Here is a 21944-nt window from a genome sequence, read left to right on the forward strand (position 1 = left end):
GTTTTTTTCTTTCCGTTGTCTTTATGGAGAGCTCTCCCTCCAATGCTGCATTGCTCTTATTGCCATCTGCTCATGTCTGTGTACACATCATCACAGCCACATCATTCACCTCGTGCACAGCCACGCTACGCCCACGCAGCCGCTCTCCCTTACTCTCTCTGATCGGCCTCCTGTCAGCACTGTGAGCGAGCGACTGCTGCTCAGTTTGTCGTACCGGTTATGGCGGGACATCGTGAACTCTCAACCTGTAAAATGGTCTAGATCAACCAGACTAACTAAGAGCATCTCTGTGGGTGTGCAGGGCCCATTAGCCTAATTTGTTTTCACTTTTTCTTTGCTCCAATTATGTGTTTTGTTACCGACAGTCTCATTTACTATCGCCTTTCTGTAATGTGCCTAAACTATGGAGAGGGAAAGTATTAATTTTAATTTTGCCTTTCATATGAAACATATTAAATCCTGAAAAGTAAATAAAATACTTACTACTTTATGCCGGTGTCTTATTTTCATTGCATTTTTTTTTCTCAAGTTAAATGTTCAATTGCATCACTGAGAATTATCAACCTCAGATACTGCACCTCTGGAAGTGTGTAAACAGCTGCCTGAGATGATTAGAAGAAACGATCATTACGTTTTTTTTGTGCATGGTCCTTGATTGTAAGGACGTTATTTTCTTGTGGGTTCAGACAAATCAAGCAGTTTTAAAGTTGTCACCTTGAGATTTTGGAAGGTGTCGCTATTTGTTGTTCTAGTCGGCATTTTGTGCTATAATTAACGAGCACAGCCAATGATGGGTGAAGGAGATGGGGAGGTCAAGGAGCCAGACTTGTTACAATTCCTCAATGTATTAAACCCTCAGGCCATGTTTCATATACTAAGTTATCAAGACAGATCTGTATATCAAATGTAAATTATTGTTAGTAGCAAACTTAAACAAGAGGCTTTTTGTTGGCTCCCTCATAACTAAAGCATTATTGTTTATAGTCATGACCAGGCATAACTTCCCCCCCCCCTCCCCCATCCCATTATTGTACACCATTAGGAAGCGTCTTGAAGTCACATATTTATTACATTCTGTTTATTCTGCAAATGACATCTGTAAAAAGTATACATCAAGCCTAAGTGTGGAAAGTTCAGTTATTTTACAGTACATTTTTATTTCATAGGAGAGCCCCATAAAAACAAATGTATGTACAGGTGAGTGACAAAGATGCACTCGATGCTACAGCACAATCCAGATTCCATATAGTCTACGTGTCGCATTTTGTTTAAACAGGGTGCTTGCCTTCTTAGGATAACGGAATTCAAAACATTTTATTTTCACTAAACTGGACAATTTAAATGTCCTAGATATGAAAAGTAAAAACAAAAATATCTAAAAAAGACAAAGTTGAAATGATCAATGCTGAGTTCCACATTTACACTATGAACAGCCTTGCTAGCACATTTAAAGTAAGCTGCAAGCATGAAGACAAAGTGTATGAGTGCAGGTTGTTGGAAAAGGGGAGTATGAAGATGGCACAATGGAAAAGGTCATTTGATCTACTTTAAGGCCTTTAAAAGGCAAGCACCCTGTGGCTAAGAGCTGTGCAGTATTTCGTACCCCAAAACAAACTATGAACAGGCTGTTAACACTCTTTCGATCCTTGTCCGAGTGTTGATTTGGTCGATGACTGTCCAAAATCCCACCCCATGCTCCTAATCAACATCTGCTGAGGTCCCGCCACTTTCTCCCTTTGCTCCCTCCAAAACCACCCCTTCCTTTCTCCCGTCACAGCAGGCAGGCGGAACAAAAACAGTAGAAAATATTCGGGCCCCTCCTTCCTCTCCTGCACTTCAGTCTCTACTGGGACTTCCTTCTGAGGAGAAAATGGCGGACGGGAGGGTTCTGGAGAAGGTCTGTGTAGCGGAGGGGTGGATTCAACAGCAGGAGGAGGGCAGGGAGTGGGTGGATAAGAGGGGGGTTAGTGGATTTAGTGTCCATCTCATGTGGTGGGGGATGTCATGCCTACCTCTAGGGGTGTGAGAGAGGGATGGGTGGGGATGGCTTCAGGGTCCATTTCCCTCCAGTGATCCCGTTACAAGCACATCTGCCGTCTTATCCTCAGACTACCGACACAAAGACCACCTGCGTTGTGAACTCCATCCTCAGAAAAAAAGAGCCACTTCAATCTGTTCCTGTAGTAACAAAAAACAAAAAGAAATTAGAAATCCATCGCCCTGACAACATGCTCCAGAGGACAAGAATAAATGTTCTTTATTTATACACAGTGTACTGGTGGCAGGCACCACATGCCTGTCACAGCACACCTCGGTACACATCATTATGAACATTGTGTTTTTTCCTGTTTCACCTTAGACAATTATCCATGTTGTGATTCATAGATCATATAACCAGTGTCTCCCTAGCTCTATCACTTTCTCCCATCACAATTGGACAACCTAATTTTGTATTAACTCGTAACAAAGCCTAAATAGTAACCCATAGTATGTTTTTGGGAGAAAAGGTTGGAAATGTAGAAAAGATAGTCAGAGTGGTAATGAATAGAGAACGCTTGTCGAGTGGATATCAAGTCTCCATGGTGTCTGAATAAATATTTCAGTAATCGGTCGATTAATCACAGATGGTCCATCGAAAAATAAATAATCTGCAGCTTTTCCAATAATCGTTTCAGTTAAGCAAATTTGTTAAATACTCCAGTTCGGTTTGTTGCTTCCTTTGTCACATTTGATAGCAAATTAAATATGTAAAGATTTTTGAAAGGTTGGCTTGCACTTTTGAATGCCATTTGTAAAAAAACGACTTTTTGCATTTAATAGATTCATCTAGAAAGAAAAAATGTGTTATACTCTGCTTGTTGACTTGCAAGGATTTTATGACTGTATGTAACACACTAAAGATTGCTCGTGAAACGAAGACTACCTTTAGTGGGATTCACAGTCTCGTCAGTGTTGGCCTCCTCTGCTTCTGTTGCGACACCACACACCGACTGCTCCATTTTCTCCTCCGTCCCTCCTCCTGGCTGCGGCTCCGGGGGGGAGGATCCTGTTGTTCGTGGCTCAGCGTCTGCTGCGACTGCTTTGGGTTCTGTCTCCTGAGCAGCAGCCGTCTGTTCCAACAGAGGCAAAGACGCTGTGGTAGAGAACCAGTGTCGTACCAAGTCTGCTGTTAAACCACTAGCCTGAGCTAGTTCCTGCAACTGTGCACAAAGAATAATCTGTGTTAAAGGACAGGGAGGATACATTTTTTTAATTAAAACCTAATTAAAGCTTGTCATAGCTTAAGAGCAGCCACCGTTATCACAAGTGACAATTACAGGTTGACAGTAAATGCTAAAAACCTGTGTCCAAAAGCATAATGAGGCATTCATAAAAACGTTGCTTATAATCAAAAGTTCTCTTATTTGTTTATAACTCACATTAAGTAGGAATGATTTGCTTTATTTCAGAAAATAAATAATTGTGAAAATCAAATCCCATAAAAAAATTGAATTGCTCCTCCGTTCTAAATGTGTTAAAGGTGGGGTATGTAATTTTGGAGAAACCAGCTCGAGTGCGCTAGAATTTGAAAGTACACAACCGGAGAAAATCTGCCACTTCCTTCAGGCTTCCTTACAGAGCCCCTCCTCCAACACACACGAACGCGCACATGACCAATGAGGGCACGAGATAAGCTTGTGCACAGATGGAAGGCTGACAGGCAGGTAGGCCATCCAGTTACTTTAGCCAGGCCGGCTAAAATGATTGGTTGTGCTTTTTACAGTACTACGGCTTCCACAGATGACTTTTTTTATGTATTTATTGTCAAAGCATTTAATGTATTCATTGCTATCGGGATGTTAAGAGCATTCCATGGAATATAACAAAAAGTGTTTCTGAAATAAATGACATACCCCACCTTTAACACTATTTGTTGTCTCCTTACCTGTGACTCCTCCAGGCTGCTGTAGGTGTCGCGGTGGGCCTGCAGGATCTCTATGTTCTCCTTCTGGAGGTCCTCTTCCAGAGCCATGGTCTGGTAAGCCTCCAGCCACTTCAGCTGGCCGTTCTTCTGCACATAACGGCAGTCTCCAAACCAGCGCACCACCTCTGGTCGGGGCAGTCCGGAGCTGCAGATCAGGTCATCGTACTGCGTGGCGCTGGGCCACTGGGTACGAGCGTACACTTGTTTGAGCTGTTGCAGCTGCTCCGCGTTCTTCTTACCTCGTAGGGCTGTGGGTTTGGGGGAGTTGGATGGTTTGTGTGTTGGGGTGGAGGGTTGGGATGGTTTGGGGGTGGTGGCTGGAGTGAGGCCTGGGGAGGATGCAGGTGTGTTACTGGAGTGCAGCGGGCTATCCAACCCTTCACCCTCTGCTTTGCTGTTGGCCTCCGTCACCTTTAGCATCTTCAGGTTGATTTTAATAGGGTTCACTTTCAGTTCTCCTGAGCCTTCCTCTTTCTGTCTCTCCTCCCCATCAGCTTCCATCTCCCCCTCCTCCTCTCTCAGCACCCGCTCAGCATCCTCTTTCTTTTTCTCGGCTGCCAGCCTCTTCCTCCTGTCAGCGAACCAGCCATGGATCTCCCTCCTGGTCATCTTTGTCTCAGATCGCAATCTGTCCACTTCCTCTCCTGTCGGGTCTGACTCCTGGAAAAAACTGGCCTCCAGAGCTTTCAACTAAACATAAGACAGGAATGGAAAACGTCAAAAAAGGACTGAGTAGATTTAGCAAGAAGGATAATCGGCACAATTTAAGATGTTTCTTTAGGCACTTATCTAAAGGCATTTCATCGTTTTAAAACTGTATGCAATAACACTCACCTGATGAGGTTCTCTCTCCTTGTAGCGGATAGCTGTGAAATCTGGAGAAGGAGCTCTGGGGAGTCGACGGGAAGGTGTGGTGGGAGAGGTTGGAGTCTGTGATGCAGTCGGGCTCAGGGGGGCCGAGCTGTGCTGGGGAGTTTTTGATTCGGAGTTGCTGCTGCTCTCAGACAGATCCACAGGTTGGGCACCGCCAGCAGCTCCGCCCCCTGCCATACCTGAAGCGCTCCCTGCTGCCCCCGCCTTACTCTGCGCCCCTGTGCTGGAGCGGGACCCTTTGAGGTTGCGGAAGTGGTAGCGCCGGTCACTGAACCACTTGCGGACTTCTCGTACTGTGAGCCCGGTCAGAGCGATGAGCCGGTCAACCTCCTCCTGGTCGGGAAACTGGCAGACCAGAAAACTGTCCTTCAGGTGGTTGAGCTGCTCCTGAGACTTTTTGCCCTTATAGAAGCTGGGGTCCAGGAACGCGTTCACAGACATCCGAGATGCAGGTGAGGGGGAGGGAGACTTTGAGATGGGGGAAGACGCCTCTTCCATTTTGATGGCTGGAGAGTTGCTGGTGGTGGTTTCGACATCATGCGTGTCATTTTTGATGCTGCTATCGTTGGCATCTTTGCTCTTCTGTCCCTCTCTGCTGCTTTCTGTGGACCCTTTGTTGTCACTCTTCACAACGTTGGTCTTGTTTGCTTTACTGAAATCAGTGTTCTTAGCATTTACATAGCTGGTGACATTACTATTGCTCTTATTATTGTAGTTTGCACTGCTTTGTTTACCATTGACACTGCTAACCCTAGCATTACTGCCCCCTAAACTAAGGTTGATGACACAAGCCTGACTGCTAGTAATAATACTGCTTGTGCCCCCTCTCCCACTCCTACTACTATTACTGCTGCTAATTATGTTGCTCCCAGTGCTACTGCTGCCCCCCGTCCCCACCACCATGCTGACGCCTTTGTCTGCCACCAGGGCGGCAGCGGGACGGGCCTGCATGGGGCGGGCTGCTGCCTGGGGCTTCGGTGTGACAGCCAGGGCCAACGGAGTGCTGCTAACCTGGATACCATTTGCCATGATAACCCCTCCTTGGCTGAGAAGAGAGCCCTGCAGGAAGTGAGGGATCCCTGTCGCCCCCAGCGAGGCAGGCAGGACTGTGAATGTGTGATGGGTCGAGGTTTGGTGACTATGGATGTGGTTCTGCGAGCTGGCAGGTGCAGTCTGTATGATGGTGTTGAACATCTTCCTCCTGGCCTCCTCTATCTCCTCAGGAGACCAGCTGATGCCTTGTTTGAGTCTCTGGGCCGTGAACCAGATCTTGATCTGCTCTTCTGGGAACTTTGTGACCACTGTCAGGTAGCAGAGCTCCGCCTTTGTGGGGTAAGGAAACTTACTGAAGGAGGTCTTCAAGAAGGAAGAGGAGTCCATGGAGGCACTGTAGGTAGGGATGCTGCTCAAAGGAATCATCACCTGGGAGGAGAAAGATTATCGCATTATTCAATCTCTTATTAATCTCATTACACTGGGACACAAAAAATTCATTAAAAAAGTTACCTTGGGGAGATTTTTGGAGGTTGAATGCGAAGCCGAGGAAATATTTGAGGAGACTGTGATTGGTGCAGATTGATGAAAGTTTCTGTTTTGAACCATTGAGACCACCTGTAGGGAAAATATTTAAAATGTATTAAATGTTTTTCATATCTAATATAAGTCAATTATAAACCAAGTTTTCCAAAACAGCCTAATGACCACCTACCTGTGTGATGGGAGTCTTGAGCATTGGTAAAGCTCCAGAGCCGTTGACTATCTGGATTGCTGAAGGCAGAGTGACTTTTGTGGTCCCATTGTGGACGATGGTGGAAACATGGGTGACTGTGACTGCAGGAGGATCTTTTCTCTCAGTCTCTCTAGGAGAGGAGTCTGAGGAAGGCTCATCAGAGATAGGGTGAGACACCACTATCCGTTTAGACTCTGATTTGCCCTTCAGCATCCTAATCATCGGGGTTTTGGTGATGGAGATCTCGCTTTCTTTCCCTGTTTCTGCCCCAGTTAGCAGATTCTGCTCCACCACAACCCTCCTGTCCTTCTTCCTCAGCTGCAGAGTTGTGTTCAATGTGCAAGGGTGAATCCTGGCATTATGCAGGGCCAGCCCCTCAAACTTGGGCGCTGAGACCCTGCAGCTTACACAAAAAAAGCTGGGGTCCGCACGAAAGTCTGGGTGCCCAGAGTACACATGATCCAAGAACAAGTTAAGGTCATGGGTTTCAAAGTTACAAGGCTTACAGGTGTAAGTGCCAGCACTGTCTTTGATGGCGTCCCCCGCCTCTGGTCTGAAAGACTCTCCTGGGTCGGGAGAGCTATGTCTGCCACCACCAGAAAACCTGGATTGACAGTAAAAATCCGGAGAGTCCCGGTCAACCTCATCTGTTGAGCGTATGATCTTGCTGGGGATCATACAGGGGATAGTGGTCTTCCTCTTGCTGGCCATGGTGCGACCACAGGGTGGGTTCTTCAAATGGCTGGGAACAGGGTGTGAGTGAGATTATGGGCTGACTATAGACCATGCATGGGGGAAGGAGGACAGCGGGACATTTCCATAGGTCCACTTGTAGTTCTCACTGCAACTTCAAAGAGGGAACCTGGAAATGAAAGAGAGTAACACGTTTTAGAACAAGTCAAGTTTTAAGATAAGAGGTAATTTATTGATCTCAAATTGGGACATTTTAGAAATTTCCAAATTTGGGATCAATAAAGTACCTCTAAGTTTTGGATTGTGGCATAAAATGTTTCAAGTACAAATGACGGAAGAGTCGTGAGAGGGAGAACAGATTGCAAAGAGAATAAATTAGATGGGATATCTTACGCCACTCAGTACAACCCAGATTTCTCAGCTGGAAGAAAATCACCCATGGCTGGATTTTTCCAGGTAAAATATCAACAAAACAGGTCATAATAAGCATTGGTGTTAAGATTCAGCCCGAAGCCTTTTAAAAACTAGAGTGTTGCTTGAAGATCTTTAAATAAAATCTAGTCTTGTCCTCAACTCCCATGAAACTCAAGGCTATCTCTTTTATGAGGGCATTCAACCCACCTCAGTCTGCTCCTTCACTAAAGGCTTTTTAGGAGAGCTCCTGTCCTACCCTCCTTTCCCCTCCCCCACACAACTCTGCCGCACTTCCCCTCGTTCAGACACACCCCCACAGAGAGAGCACATTCTGTATTTTTTTTTTTATCTAAAGCCTCTGTAGCTTCAGTGAATACTTTTTATGAAGATTTCCACAGAAATTCTCACTTGTGAATGAGTTGCTTAAGATAGAGTCTACTTGATAATTGTGTTAGTGGGTAGATCAACAGATGTTCCTCAGGAAAATGGCGTTCTCGTCCAACACTAGCACAGACAGTGCAGATTGAAACCGTAGGCCTGCGTAAGTGTGAATGTGAATCTTCAAAATGTTCACATCACCCCTAAATCCTTTGTCCCCCTTACAAAATGGCGAAGCTTCCTGTGGAGGAGTGTTCCCCTCCCTCTGACAGAGAGGTAGTGATGCAGAATTGGAGGACAGCTCTAGGGCAATTACTCTCCCAATCACTCTTCACCGACATGACACCTCACGCAAAGAGCAGCAAAAGCTCACAAAAGTTCAGCAGCTAAAAGACGTTTAACAGGAAAACCCTAAAACCTTTCAAAGTCCAGCCCCTCCCTTCACCAACAAATCCAAACCAAATGCAGCTTTTCTGGTAGGCCGCCAAATCTAAAATAATCATGCTCTTTCAAAATAGAGCAGTCCTATACAAAAAATGTTAAACTTGAGAGGGACTTGTTTCAGATTTAGCATAACCTCTTGATGCACAATAATGCTGCAGCACCACTATGTCCCTTTCAGGTGAGCAGCACACTACAAGTTGTCATCATACAATTAACCAAACCACCAATCAAATGTAACTAATTCAGTGGCAAAGGCACTCTTTCTTTTTCACACACACACACACACACACACACACACACACACACACACACACACACACACACACACACACACACACACACACACACACACACACACACACACACACACACACACACACACACACACACACACACACACACACACACACACACACACACACACACACACACACACACACACACACACACACACACACACACACACACACACACACACACACACACACACACACACACACACACACACACACACACACACACACACACACACACACACACACACACACACACACAGCTTTACATAAAGGTCATGGTACATTAACTCAGAGCCCAGTTAACCGTCACAGGCCTGGGGTGTGACGGATGCCCTTTCACACACTTACCGTGCTATTTGTTATATGTATCTTAGTTTGACGTAATGCATCTGAGAGTGAGGGGTAAAGAGGCAAAATAAGTTTGCTACTGTGGGGGGAACGTGATGCCCCCTTGTCCCCCCGAGCATGCCTCAGAGAGAGTAACTGCCCTCAGCTCGGGCTGTTGTGCACCCCTCCTACTGCCCTGCCATTCAGTTCTGCATCAGGGGGCACCGCTCTGCCAAGGCAGGCTGGTCACATGACCAACACAAAGGCTTATGGGGGGGCAGTCTCAGCCATCCATCACGTGGTTCGATTGGGTGTGGGGGGGGGGGCAAGCGAGAGGAGAGGACGGTGGGGGATGGGCAGACAGTTTGGGGGTGAGGAGGCAAGGGAAGGAGGGGTGTTAACTGTCGTGGAGGAAGCACTGAGGTGTTTCAGTGAGGAATTTCTCCTCCCTGATACCCCCCTCCAACCAGCCAACACCACCCCGCCCTGCTAACCCCCGATCTTCAACGCCCCCTTCTTGCTCCAAACTACAATCACAGTCCTTCCCTCCTCCCTCCCTCCCTCCCTCCCTCCCTCCTCGCTGCACCGACTGGAATGTTCCAACCCGAGCTCTTCAGCCAGTGGACACAACCTGAAGTTCAGTTTGAGTGTCTGTATGTGCACACTCATGCGTCTCAGTGTATCATGCTCACCAATTACTCAAACTAAAGACAAACACATAAGGTATCACAAATTATCAAAAATAAATCATGTAAAAGCCAACAAGCGGTTACACCGAAAGACAGCGCTACGATCGCAACAGATCTTGCATCTCACACTGATGGCATGTGAGACAAATTAAAACACTGTGACCACATTTGCAGATAAAGCTTGAGTCTTTGCAAGGCGAGTTACCAGCGCAGACCCAGAGGCCTCACACAGGTGAGGACAGAAACAATGCACAATGCAGGCCGAGCTATTATCGGCAAGTCGACATGTGCAGCTCATGTCTCCGCAATGCCGGGCTCAGACAGAGCACTGTTGACTCACGGGTATGAGCACATCGGCCAGAAACTTTAATTTGAAAGCTACACATAGATTGACTGACCATGTGGTGATGGTGGGTTTGTGTCTGTTATGCGTGTCAGCATTTGCATGTGTGGGTTTCCTGTGAGATTGAGAGTGGAGAGAAGGGGAGGTGGGGGTGGGCGAGTTGAGCAAGTGTGCTCACGTCTGTGTGTGTATGTGGCGTGCGGGGGTGGCTGCCTGCATGCCTGTGTGTGAGGCTTGTTTACCGAGGTAGTGAGGCTGCCATTTTTTCTGCATGTGAGAGTCAGATCTCCCGGTGACACATAAAGGCCATGTTCTTGACTTACTGACTCTCGTCTAGGCCCGGGCTGTGTCCTTCGAGTACAGGCAAATGATAACACACTCTAGAAATCCTACAGCTCGGATGCTTGGCGTAGCAGTAAGCTAACTCCTCACCTATCTGAGAATACAGGTGTAATGTTGATATGTTTACATGTGTAACAAATGCTCTATGGTGTACAACACAGGCAGTCTTTTCCTTGTTTGCTCTTGCTTCCACATTTGTCTTTTTTTCTCCCTCTTCCCCTGTCTCTTCACCCTCACTCCCCCCTCCCTCTCCCTCTCCAACAGTCTCTGCACCCCTTAACTCCCTCCCTCCCTCCCTCCCTCGGTTTCTTCTTCTCCTCCCTCTCTTAGCAAGTTTGGCCCAGGGAGACAGGTCGGCAGCGCCACTGGTGTGTTACTGTCCCTATGGCAACCACCTCCTACCCCCTCTCTCTCCCACCAGCTCCTTTCTGTAAAGCACATGCATGTGAGTAAACACACACAGACATGGTTACTCAAACCTTGGCGCACACACACATCTCTTATGCATCCAGTCAGTCCCCAACTTGTTTGTTCCACACACCCCTGTGAGTGGTATTTGGCGAGTCCCTGCCTTGCTCCTATTTCAGTGCCTACCTCAGGCGGTGTTGATGTCTCCCAGCTAGGTGTGGTCGCCGTCGCCTGGGCATGCTATTGGCCAGAGCTGATGGCGTCTCTTCCTGTTTAACTCTAAGTCCCCCTCCAGACATACTGCCCTGGCTCTCTGTGGCTCCCGTGTTTGGCCTCAACGGCCTGAGGCATGCAGGGCTTCTGTATTCACTGTAGGCAACAGAGGCATGGATACATAAACAGGGCTGGAATCTCTTTCAGAGACGACTGAGGGACCACCTCTATCCCCAAGGGTGAGCCCCCAGGCTAATTATAAAGTCTTCACCAAAGCCTTTTACCATATACTAGTCTATGTTCCTAAACCGTTGCTTTTTCTACTATGTACCAAAAGAGAAATCCTTCGCCATGTTTTCTTCTCTCCCAAAACAGAAATATCTTGACAGCTACTGATTATACTCCCACCTTAAAAAGACATGGCTCCAATATGACTCCTCTTGTCAATAAACTCTAGGGTTTTCACACACTTGTGAATCTGCTGACGCTGATACACGCTCACAACCCTCAACGCTTACACGTTTTGTGGGTCTGAACTTATTACCACTACCATTTCATCGCCAATACAATAGTGGCAACGGTAAGGAAACCTCAATGACTGTGTCCTACGGTGTCATTCCATCTGCTACTGAGTCCCACTTGGGCTGCTCTCAGGTCAGGGAGCGGATGGCTGTGTGGGTTGCAAACGGCTGCAATACTGTGGCCACTGCCAGTGCAGGCTTTAAACTGGGTTGCTGAGAGGGGAGGGAGACAGAAATGGCGGAGCACCATGCTCTGTGCTGTCCAACCTAAAATGGCTGACATCCCAAGCTGTTAACCAGCCAAGCAGAGCAAGAGGCTGCTGCTGCTGCTGCTGACCCAAACCGCTCGCTGTGTCCGGACATGTGAGTGGATCACACTGCTACCCCACAAAGATTGAGAAAAGGCTCTAGAGTCACATCTGACAATATTTGTTGTTGTCAAACTTGGTAGAGATCTGGAAGTAAATTGTGGGTCAACACAGAGAGAGGAATAAACTCACTGATTACTGAATGACTATCACACACACACACAAAATAACTCATTTCCTTTTAAGATGTTGTTAGATGTGTAAAAAGGAAACTTGAAAACACAGAAAATCATTCTCACGATGAACAGAAGTACAAGGCCAAAATACAGTTTACGTAAATGTTCTTATGATTCATCCTTTCATAGAAAGCAGCTCAACCTTTCCTAAACTGAGGGATAGAATGGGAGAAAGAGGGGAGGGGGGGGTGAGACTTTTCAGATTGAAATGTACAGCCATTGAGCTCAAGCATCACCACAGCAAGAAGGGGCATAATAATAACAATAATATTAACAACAAAAATAACTGACTTTTGTACCTATTGACAACAACAACAACAAACCTACATAGCCACATTGATTATTTAATCAGCAATAGTATAGGAGCTGACCTCTTGTATACTGAGAGATGTACCACTGTGAGAGATAAATATATAGGTGGATTAAGCTGCCTGTCTATGCTGGGGACTCACGTGGACATCAGACACAAACGAGCTGTCTGGGAAAGCTTTGCTCTAATCCCTGGAGTCACACACTCATGACAACACTGACATGATAGAAATCCAAGACAACAACTTCAGACTAGTAGGCAACATAAAAGCATTAAGTTATGAAGCTTTATGAAAAGTGTGTATCCTTGATTAAACCAATCTGTGAACATTACACTTTTATATGACAAAAACAACAAAAATATAGGTTTTATAATCAGGACCTTAAGGTCGTGGGTAAATCATAGTTAATCAGTTGCACAATTGTCCAAAATAAACTCTGAAAAAAGTCATAACTGATTGTCTAAATGATTTCTAACTTCATTTATGGCACAGACTGAAAATAGGGAGTTTAAGCTGAATATATTAAATGTATGAATTTAATGTAAAGCGACAACATATAATAGCTCCTTATATAAACAATACATGTTTTAAAAAGATGAGGAAATAGCGGTATTATGTTAAATGGCACAGAGTGTCTGTACTGTAACGCTAGTCCCAGAGCGCAGCGGCGTCAAACATTTACGAAAATGATGCGTGTTCATCTTCCGCTCAAGTTAGGCGGAGTGAGCCCCAACTTAATAGGCTTGTCTGCGTTATAGGTTTTAAACATTGCAACCAATTCAGAGTGGAGGAAAAGGCAAGCCCCCAGCCCAAAAAACTACTCTCTCTCCCCCCGCTGTCGCCATTTTAAGCAGGCGACATGCAGCTGAGCCAAAGCGCAGCCCGCAAAGGTAAGGCTGCACTATTATAGCCCGCACAAGTTTTGGGAAAGGTGAAACACTTGTGTAAATGTGTATTATAAAACCACACTCACCTCGCTTTGTCGGAGCTCAGTGTATGCAGCGCAGGATTAAAAAAAAAAGTTTACAATGATATGGGCTCAGTGGAGGCAGAAACTGACGGGAGGCTTGGGCTTCACTGATGGCAACTTAGAGGTGTAAGCCCCCTCTGTCCATAGGCTGGTGATAAACGTGACACTGGAGCCAGGCTGGTCCCTACAACGCTTGTTTATTTCGAGTGGCTCTCTGTGTTAAAGCAGGCAGTGGAGGGGAGGAAAATACGACGGACGTACCGAGGGAAGAGACGCACACGTGACTCAGACGTCACTGACGGTGGAGTTGGCGTGAGAGCTCGAGCTCCGCGGTGCAGAGAGCAGCAGAAGTGAGTCAGACATCCCGTCCTGACTTTGACCCAACAATACGTGGGGGTCCTGGTCAAGTTTTAGTAAGCAACAAAAGATTCTCCTGTCTAGGTGAGACGTCATGTGTTACAGCAACTCACACCTGTCCCTCTCTTCCAGGTGACCCCTCTTAAAGAGATAGAAGGCTACATTGTGTCAAAAGTTCATTCATCACACCTAAACTATACTAAAGAACTACTATCGAACGATTGCAAAACAATAACATATAAATGACTGCTCATCCGTATGTTCAGTATGTAAGGCAATGAGCCTTGTTGTTTTGTCTCCAATACATTTCTAGAGGTGGGAGAAGTACTTAGATCTTGTGTAAAAGTATAAGTACCAGAATGTAGGGATACTCTGTTAAGTAAAAGTCCTGCATTCAAAATGTTATTCAAGTAAAAGCATCAAAAATATACTTAAAATACCAAAAGTAAAAGTACTCATGATGCAGATTGGTCCATTTTAGAATACTATATATTATAGGTTTCGATTATAATTATTGATGCATAAAGTGTTATCAAAGCTGGTAAAGGTGCAGTTTTAATTACTTTGTATGCTGCAGGGTATAGCTTGTGAATGTACTCCAGGTGTAACTAAAGTCTTATGTATGTGTTGATTATATTTCACATCATTAATCCAAATCTGTAAAGTAACTAAAGGGATTAAATAACTATAGTGGAGTAAAAGTACACAATTCACCTCTGAATTAGTAGAGAACAAATTGATCAATTACTTAAATTAAGATTACAAGTAATCTGTTGAAGTACATCTTGAAAAAACACCTAACAAACTAGCAACTGGGTGTATACAGTCAAATCAAGTTTTCACAATAAACTTGTCTTCTGCTAGGTTTGCTGGAATTTGAACCTCATTCAAAATATTTACTGTCTGCATAGACATAAAAGGTAGTTGGAGATTGTACAAGACCATGGCTCTTCTACAAGTAGGATATGTAGATGTATTGCTATTCAGTTAGTAAGAGCACATGGTTTCTTTCCACTGCTTCTCAAAGGAATTTTACAATTCAACAGAAAAAGCTTTTCACTTATCATATAAAAGTGTTATTGATTTACCATTAAGCTGTGTTTATTATGCAGCCATGCAATGAGACACAAATTAAGATGTTCATCACACATCCCACACATCTTCCTCAATGACTCATTTAGTAAAGATGCAGTGGGTCAATTTGAAGACTCAAAAGAGAAACTGAAATTCCCCAAATGGTTCTCGTATGTGCATGATTACAAATGTTTTCATAACTACACTGATTTTAGCATATTACATCTGTCATCAATACAGATAAATTCATGAGAAATATATTCAAATATCATCAGAATACATTTGGGAGTAAGAGAACATTGATATTTTATAACAGGCAACTGAACATTTGTTTCCATCCTAATATAATGTATTCTAATTATCTGTGTTTTAAATACTATTCCCAGGGGCATTTCCTACTTCAATCAAATCTTATCACTCAAGTGTCAATTTTCATGATGTATTTGTCCGACTGGTTTAAGGAACAAGGCTATGGTTGGACAAAGCTTTATTGGATTAGCCAAATGTCTCCATTCACACCAGTTTATTAGGTAGTATAACAATCATGCTTATCTCAAATCAGAGTGATGATCTGGAGAGGATGTACAGGGGCTAGATAAGGCTTTCACCAACTGCAGTGAAGCTCACCTTCATGAAGGGAACCCTCTGCTGGACAGTAGAGAGAATGACTGAAAGAAGAGCAAGCGAGTGTCACTTAAGGGTAAAAATGTTTTTTCATTATTTCAGATGTTGCTTTGTTTAAATAAAACATGCACCTATGTAAATGTTGAAAAACTGCTACTTTTTAGGGGAAATTTGATTTCAGAAATCGTTATCTTGTATTTTCTTACAATCAAAATGTGTTTATTACCTTTATTTTGTCCTCCTTTAAAAATGTGTATTATAAATATATATTTAGGTAACTCTTGGTTTGTTAATCATTTTGCTTTACGTTGTAGTTGTTCACCTGTGGTTGATGTTTACTTCAATGTTCTCTGAAAAAACTGAATATATAGTTTGAGTTGTAGCCAATTGACTTGAAACCCCTTCTGATATAATCAATTTGAGATATGTACATAGCTGCATTGATTATTCAATTCAACAATTTCTCAATCGAAAATTAATTTGTTTAATAAAAAGACATAAATGCTCAAAAGATTTTGCGCCCAGCTTCTGAAATGTATACGTACTTTTTGTGTTTTCTTTGCCTCTTTGATTATCAGTGCATCATATCTTGATTTAGCACAATTGGTTTGAATTATATGTTCTTTACATATTATTTTATTCATTTATTCAAATGTGACTTACAATAATATATACAAAATACTCCGTGCACAGTTTATGTTTCTTTCATCATATATCGGATGATGTAATGTAAAAATGCCTTACATACTAATTAATTAACCTATACGTTTACTATTGCTTTCTTTATTAACAATAAAGTAAGCAATATAGTAAACTACTTAAATCCCTTGGCAATGGTGTCACAATGTTTTTAAGGAGAGATGAAATTAAATTAAAGACTGATTTTAAATACTTGAATGTCTGAAAAACAACTTTGGCCTTTGTGAATGTCATGTTTTCTGATAAAAAGTGATCAACTTTACTGTTAATGACACTTCTGACATTTCATTTCTATGTAAAATCACATCTGAGATACAACCCAAAACAATATGAGACACCCAGGTTAATGAGATAATGTAGAATCAGAATCATCCCACAGAGGGAACATTTACATTGTTACAGCAAAGTATAAATAGAGACGAAAAAAATTAAACAAAATTGGATAAAAGGCATGCACATAATATTTCAATATTCATATTTATTAAACTTTACATAAGTACACATTCAGGTAGATAAGTAAGTAGCTGAAGTATTTATAAAATGAAAATAAGTGTAATATGTATGCTAGATAACAGTATTACAATGATATTTTGCAAAGAGTTATTAACAGATTTGTGTTACAGTAATAGACGGTCTAACTAAGAACATGCAGTAAGTCCAATAGCCAATGTAAGTCCAAAAGTTGTTTGAATGAGTACATAGGTTTAATAAATTACAAAAACACTCATGAGGGGTAACCCAAAAGTATTACCACAACCTGCTTTGACAGTTCTGAGTTGCATTACACATCTTGACCACTAGCTGTCGCTGCAGATTTTAAGCACTTTCTGCCACGAGCGTTGCAGAAACGTCGCACTCGCTCATTGGCTGTTGTAGGCCGGGGTCAAACTGCCTTGCGCATGCTCAGATGCCCTTTTTCGGTTCCAGACTGAAATTTGTCAGATCAGCGTAGCGTACGTTGCCTTAATACCTTCTAATATTTCAGTACTTTCTTCCCCTAGTCTGCGCTAGAGACTTTTATCTAGCCTGAAGGGTCCTCGGATTTGGATTCTAACCTTTTGACGTCTACAGCTGAAGGAAACAGAAAAGAATGACGACCAATTTAAAGCGGAAAGAAGAAAGTCATCTGCAGAATGGGGGTGTAAAGCAGCCCACATGGAGCAAAGTCTTCAACAGTACTGCTGTATGGGAGGAGAAGGTCAGACAGCTTTAAAATGTAGCTCAGTTGTTATGTTGTCGCGATTTGTTGCCATAAAGTTATCAATTCACCTGATTTGTTGTCCGGTGTTCATAAAGACGGCTATCTGGAGTTAGCCAGCATGCTAAGGATTATGTGGTTTGCCTGGGTTACTTGTCATTTGGAGAAAAAAAGAATGCTAGGCCTGACGTTAATTTTCTTAATAGATTTGTTCATAACAAAACTACTGGTCTTGAAGTCGAATATATGTATAAAACGCTGAGATGTATTACTTTATATACGTTGGATTTGAAGGGATCAAATTACTAAAATGCCTTTTACATTTCTCAATACGTCCTCTCACTGAGTAATTTGCTTTAAAATAGTCTAGTGTTGCATCCAACACTACATGTAATTATACACACTTAATTTAAGCAGCTGCAGCTCTTGCTAACTTAAATTGCCTTAAGTTACATTTCGGTTTATTGGCTCATCAATTACACGATTAATATTCACAATCACAAGTTTTTTGTGTCAGTGTTTGTCTCCCTAAATGTTACCTAAACCCAACCTTAAGTCAAACCCTAGCAAATCATCGTATAGTCACCCAACCATAACCTCAGATAACCTTAGTGGAGCCCTAAGCCAATGGGCGACACTTATTATAAGAGAAACAGGCTTTGACAAAAGATTAGTGATGCATCAAGCTATTTTAGTCAAAACAATAGATTATGCATTGTGTTATAAACAGTTTCTCAGTCTTTTTTTTCTGTGGAAAGAACCATCTCGCGCACACACCCGCACCCCCCCCCCCCCCCCCCCCCCCTTGTAATACATCCCCTAAATAGAAAACATAAACAAATTAAATGAAGGGGATAATAATGCATTACTATCTTTTCATTCAAGTATTTTGTTCTCTAAATGAAGTTTCTCTCTTTTCTTTTACAGGATGAGTTTTTAGATGTGATTTACTGGCTACGGCAAATTATTGCAATAATCCTTGGTGTGATATGGGGAGTCGCACCGTTGAAAGGATTTCTGGCAATAGCCATGTAAGTGTGCTGGACAGACTGTCTTAAAATATATATTTAACTGAGCATTGTAGTTGATTCATATCTCATTGAACCAAAGAAAACACAGAAAAGTTAACATGTTTATGTGTTTGTTTCGTTAGATTCTGCATCATCAACGCTGGCATCCTGTACGTATACTTCAGCAGCTTTCAGCAGGTTGATGAGGAGGAGTATGGTGGCACGTGGGAACTCACCAAAGAAGGCTTCATGACATCTTTTGCTCTCTTTATGGTGAGTATGCTAATATGTATTGAAAGACTTGTTGGCTTTTCAGATTTCTTTAGAATAAGAGGTTCAAAATATGGGCTAAAGGCAAATATACTATATAATTACGGTTAACTCATGTTTTACGTCATATTCAGCTGCATAGCATTTGAACACCGCTATATAGGGTGGAGATGGCTAACATGTGCATGGCATCTTATGCTTTTGGTTATTCTCCTTTTATAATTAAATAAAATCGCGTATTCTGGTTTCAAATTCGTCATCAAATCAAAGACCGGATATTTGTATCCGGACATTCTCAAATGTATGATTTGAAATAATAAAAAGTTTAATTTAGTGATGCTTAACACTCTGTGGTTTACTTAATCTGTGCTTAGAACACCACTAAGAAAATATGTGAGAATAAAACTCATATCAATAGTCCCCTTAACAACAGTGTGTATTCACAGTTTTAATAATAAATTGTAAAAATGTATGATAATGCTAGAAAAGGGGATCTACAATTAAAGTAAGCTTAAAACAAATTGTATCGATAAAAAATAACATTATTTGGAACACAAAATTCTTGTTTTTGTAGGAGTTGTGCTCAGTCAGTGTATTTGTCCTTAACCAGTTATTATTAGTCTGCTTGTAATTGAGTATACTGTGCTGCTAACCACTATGACCTGCATCAATCTTAAGTTTAATTTGATCATTTGTATCTTTAATTTCTTTTTCTTTTTCCTTTACCAGGTGGTGTGGATAATCTTTTACACAGCACTACATTTTGAATGACAGGGATCCATAAGACACTAAATATGAACATTTCTGTTGAAGTAAATTGCCAAGAAAGAGGAACCCCACAGCTTGAGGGGTCTCAATGCTCCTCCATACAATATGACTTTTTCAGTGTGCAGTGCATCATGGGAATCCTTGTTTGATTAACAGGATCCTGCAAGAACACTGTGATGAACAACAAAATGTACATCTGTCTAATTCAGGGGTTCCTTTTAAGGCAGCCTTTATCACACTTCCCACATGTTTATATTTCCTTCTTCATTTTAATGTCATCATCTCTTTCAAAACACTACCGAAAAGGTCAGCTGAGATTGGTTGCAATTCAATGTGCGATGGAAGATTGCCTTGATGTGAATCAGAATAGAAATCCCTTGGTTGGTTTTCTACAGGACCTTTCGTCTGCTTTAGAAGACATGAACGGACATTTTAGACTATATAAGCAGCATGTGTTTCATCCCAGTTGCTGACAACAAACTGTTGTCATATTTATTAAGGATCAGTCAATCCATAAGTGTGAATTGTTACCTTTTTTTTTTTTTTTTTTTTAAATGTAGGGACAAAACACATCATACCGGATGTAACTACCAGTAATGAATTGTTCTTGTGGTTTTTACTGTTAAATACCATCTCTTAAATTTCACTCCAAACTTTATGTTTTGTCTTTTTCTTTTTTTGCTCACTCGATATAAACGTAGCATTTTTGATTAAAATCTGTCAATAGTCATTTCGTCTTAAAGGTCTGGTGTCCAACAAATGTGAAAGTTCTTAGGCAACCACACAGCTGATATCTCACTCGTGCTAATTTTAACATCAAAACCAAATGCCTGCTCGTAAAATACACATCGGCTGATATTCAATCCCGATGGCGGGATCTGCCAGTAGTATCAATATGCTGTTGCTAAGGACAGGAACTAAACACTATCCAAGCAATCTGTCCATACAAATGATTTCCTCAAGGCAAAGAGGAAACATGCATGCCCTTTTCAGATGCACATGTTCACAGATGATTTAAGCTTAAAACGAGTCTGTGCACTTCCATGACTAACTGTTCTTATATCTAGATGTCATTTATTAATGGCATTACTTAGGAGGGTAGACCTAATTTAAATTTGATTATTCTCACTTGTAGCTTCCAGATCAAAGTCTTACCTGTTGTTTTTGAAATTAATTTAAATTTGTTTGTAAATTCTGTACAATGTCCGTTTTGTCAAATCCACCTTGTATTAAACAGATTTATTTGTACGTATGTTATATCTTGTTTAATGTAACATATTTCTCAGTATTTTATAGTGAAGAACTTTTAAAGCAGTTCTTGCAAAGTTATTAAAATTATAATGTCATATTAGATATACGCAGCTGGTGTTTGAAAGGATTGTATTTTCTGATCAAATCTTTTGGGAATCATTAAACATGGGCTTTATTTGGCCTCCATTTTCAAAGACATGGTTTTTGTGTTTTATTTTTAATCCAGAAGCTATTTTAGTGTGTAAGATTATTTCAGTTTTGATACATTTTGGAAATCCATTTCTGGCAGCAGAATTCAGGGTTTCCCACACAGACTTTACTTGGGTGGGCCGCCCAGGTATATTTCGTGACCCATGTAGTTTTTTGTATGTATTGTGAACGCAATGCTGCACAAATGTGGGTCTGCCTCACACAGGGTGACTGGCTGTCTACATGATGTGGGCTGCCGACATGGCCACTGTCATACAGATCATAAATCAAAGCCCTTGATTGGTCTATGTGTATCATTCAAGCTCGGGATAACTACAGCTCAGGTGAGGTTAAGGACTCTGAGTGTTTAGATAGTTAACTTAGTCTAAGTTCTCAGTGGGTCTCAAACGGTTTGGTCACCATTTATGTAAACACATATTTCCATTTGAGAGGGTAGTGATTAGTAAAATATGCATGAATAAAAAAAGAAAAATAAACTAGGTGAAAAAAGGTACACTTTTAAAACTTGTTGAGAGCTAAAACTACACTCTAAAAAATGCTGGGTTATTTCTATAAACACATTGCTGGGTCATAATTATGGGTTATTTGGGTACTGTAAACACACTGGTGGGTCAAAGGGGTTATTAGGGCTTCAATTGCAGTTGAACACCTGCCTGGGTTATTTTTAACCCAGAGGTTGCATTATTCATTTTCCCACTTCTGAATCATTCTGGAACCATCTTTTTGTCATTTCTCACATACCATAACGTATGTAACCTATATTTTACCTATATTTATATAATTATACAATTCTGTAACTTATTGAATCACTAAGTGATTTTGAAAAACCACTACAACCACTGTGGCGATTTTGCAAAACCACTAATCAGCCAGTGATTTCACATAATCACCAGTGTTTTTGCACACTGTAAGACCGAACATTACAAGCTTATGAAAGAAAATGGATTGTTTTAACTCAAACATTTAAAAAAGTTAATTCACCGCTAATTTTCTGATGACTATGAACTGATTTATTATTGTGTAG

The 21944-nt window shown here is 42.0% G+C and overlaps 2 protein-coding genes and 1 long non-coding RNA gene across 6 annotated transcripts; 2 read left to right on the forward strand and 1 right to left on the reverse strand.

Annotated features, from left to right (window-relative positions):
• Positions 1-1063: 1063 nt before the first annotated feature.
• Positions 1064-13809, reverse strand: zhx3b (zinc fingers and homeoboxes 3b). 4 transcript variants are annotated; one of them, XR_004552476.2, is made up of 8 exons: positions 13463-13691; positions 6546-7428; positions 6344-6448; positions 4799-6259; positions 3926-4654; positions 2924-3200; positions 2013-2178; positions 1064-1899 (listed from the first exon to the last, which is right to left on the reverse strand). XR_004552476.2 is itself a non-coding variant. In XM_034086991.2 (8 exons), the coding sequence occupies exons 3-8, from the start codon at positions 7275-7277 to the stop codon at positions 2168-2170; spliced, it is 3315 nt and encodes a 1104-aa protein (XP_033942882.1). In that variant the 5' UTR covers positions 7278-7428; positions 11087-11269; positions 13463-13691; the 3' UTR covers positions 1064-2167. The 4 variants fall into 4 exon arrangements, 3 of the variants coding, with proteins under 3 accessions (XP_033942882.1, XP_071059880.1, XP_033942881.1); XM_034086991.2 differs by adding an exon at positions 11087-11269 and having other exon boundaries at positions 1064-2178; XM_071203779.1 differs by lacking the exon at positions 13463-13691 and adding an exon at positions 13721-13809 and having other exon boundaries at positions 1064-2178.
• Positions 13215-16385, forward strand: LOC117449395 (uncharacterized). Its single transcript, XR_004552481.2, has 3 exons — positions 13215-13379; positions 13685-13900; positions 15453-16385. It is a non-coding gene; the product is annotated as an uncharacterized lncRNA (long non-coding RNA).
• A 721-nt stretch (positions 16386-17106) lies between these two features.
• rab5if (RAB5 interacting factor) lies at positions 17107-20906 on the forward strand. Its single transcript, XM_034087046.2, has 4 exons — positions 17107-17411; positions 18339-18442; positions 18565-18694; positions 19421-20906. The coding sequence occupies exons 1-4, from the start codon at positions 17304-17306 to the stop codon at positions 19460-19462; spliced, it is 384 nt and encodes a 127-aa protein (XP_033942937.1). The 5' UTR covers positions 17107-17303; the 3' UTR covers positions 19463-20906.
• Positions 20907-21944: the final 1038 nt, after the last annotated feature.

This window comes from Pseudochaenichthys georgianus, chromosome 7, assembly GCF_902827115.2.
Source record: "Pseudochaenichthys georgianus chromosome 7, fPseGeo1.2, whole genome shotgun sequence".
NCBI classification, from domain to species: Eukaryota; Metazoa; Chordata; class Actinopteri; order Perciformes; family Channichthyidae; genus Pseudochaenichthys; species Pseudochaenichthys georgianus.

Coding starts and splice junctions, on each gene's coding strand:
- rab5if (XM_034087046.2), top strand. CDS start 17,304: ATGACGACCAATTTAAAGCGGAAAGAAGAAAGTCATCTGCAGAATGGG. Junction 18,443..18,564: donor GGATTTCTGGCAATAGCCAT/GTAAGTGTGCTG, acceptor TTGTTTCGTTAG/ATTCTGCATCATCAACGCTG. Junction 18,695..19,420: donor CATCTTTTGCTCTCTTTATG/GTGAGTATGCTA, acceptor TTCCTTTACCAG/GTGGTGTGGATAATCTTTTA.
- zhx3b (XM_071203779.1), bottom strand. CDS start 7,277: ATGGCCAGCAAGAGGAAGACCACTATCCCCTGTATGATCCCCAGCAAG. Junction 6,449..6,545: donor TCAAGACTCCCATCACACAG/GTAGGTGGTCAT, acceptor TTTTCCCTACAG/GTGGTCTCAATGGTTCAAAA. Junction 6,260..6,343: donor CCTCCAAAAATCTCCCCAAG/GTAACTTTTTTA, acceptor TTCTCCTCCCAG/GTGATGATTCCTTTGAGCAG.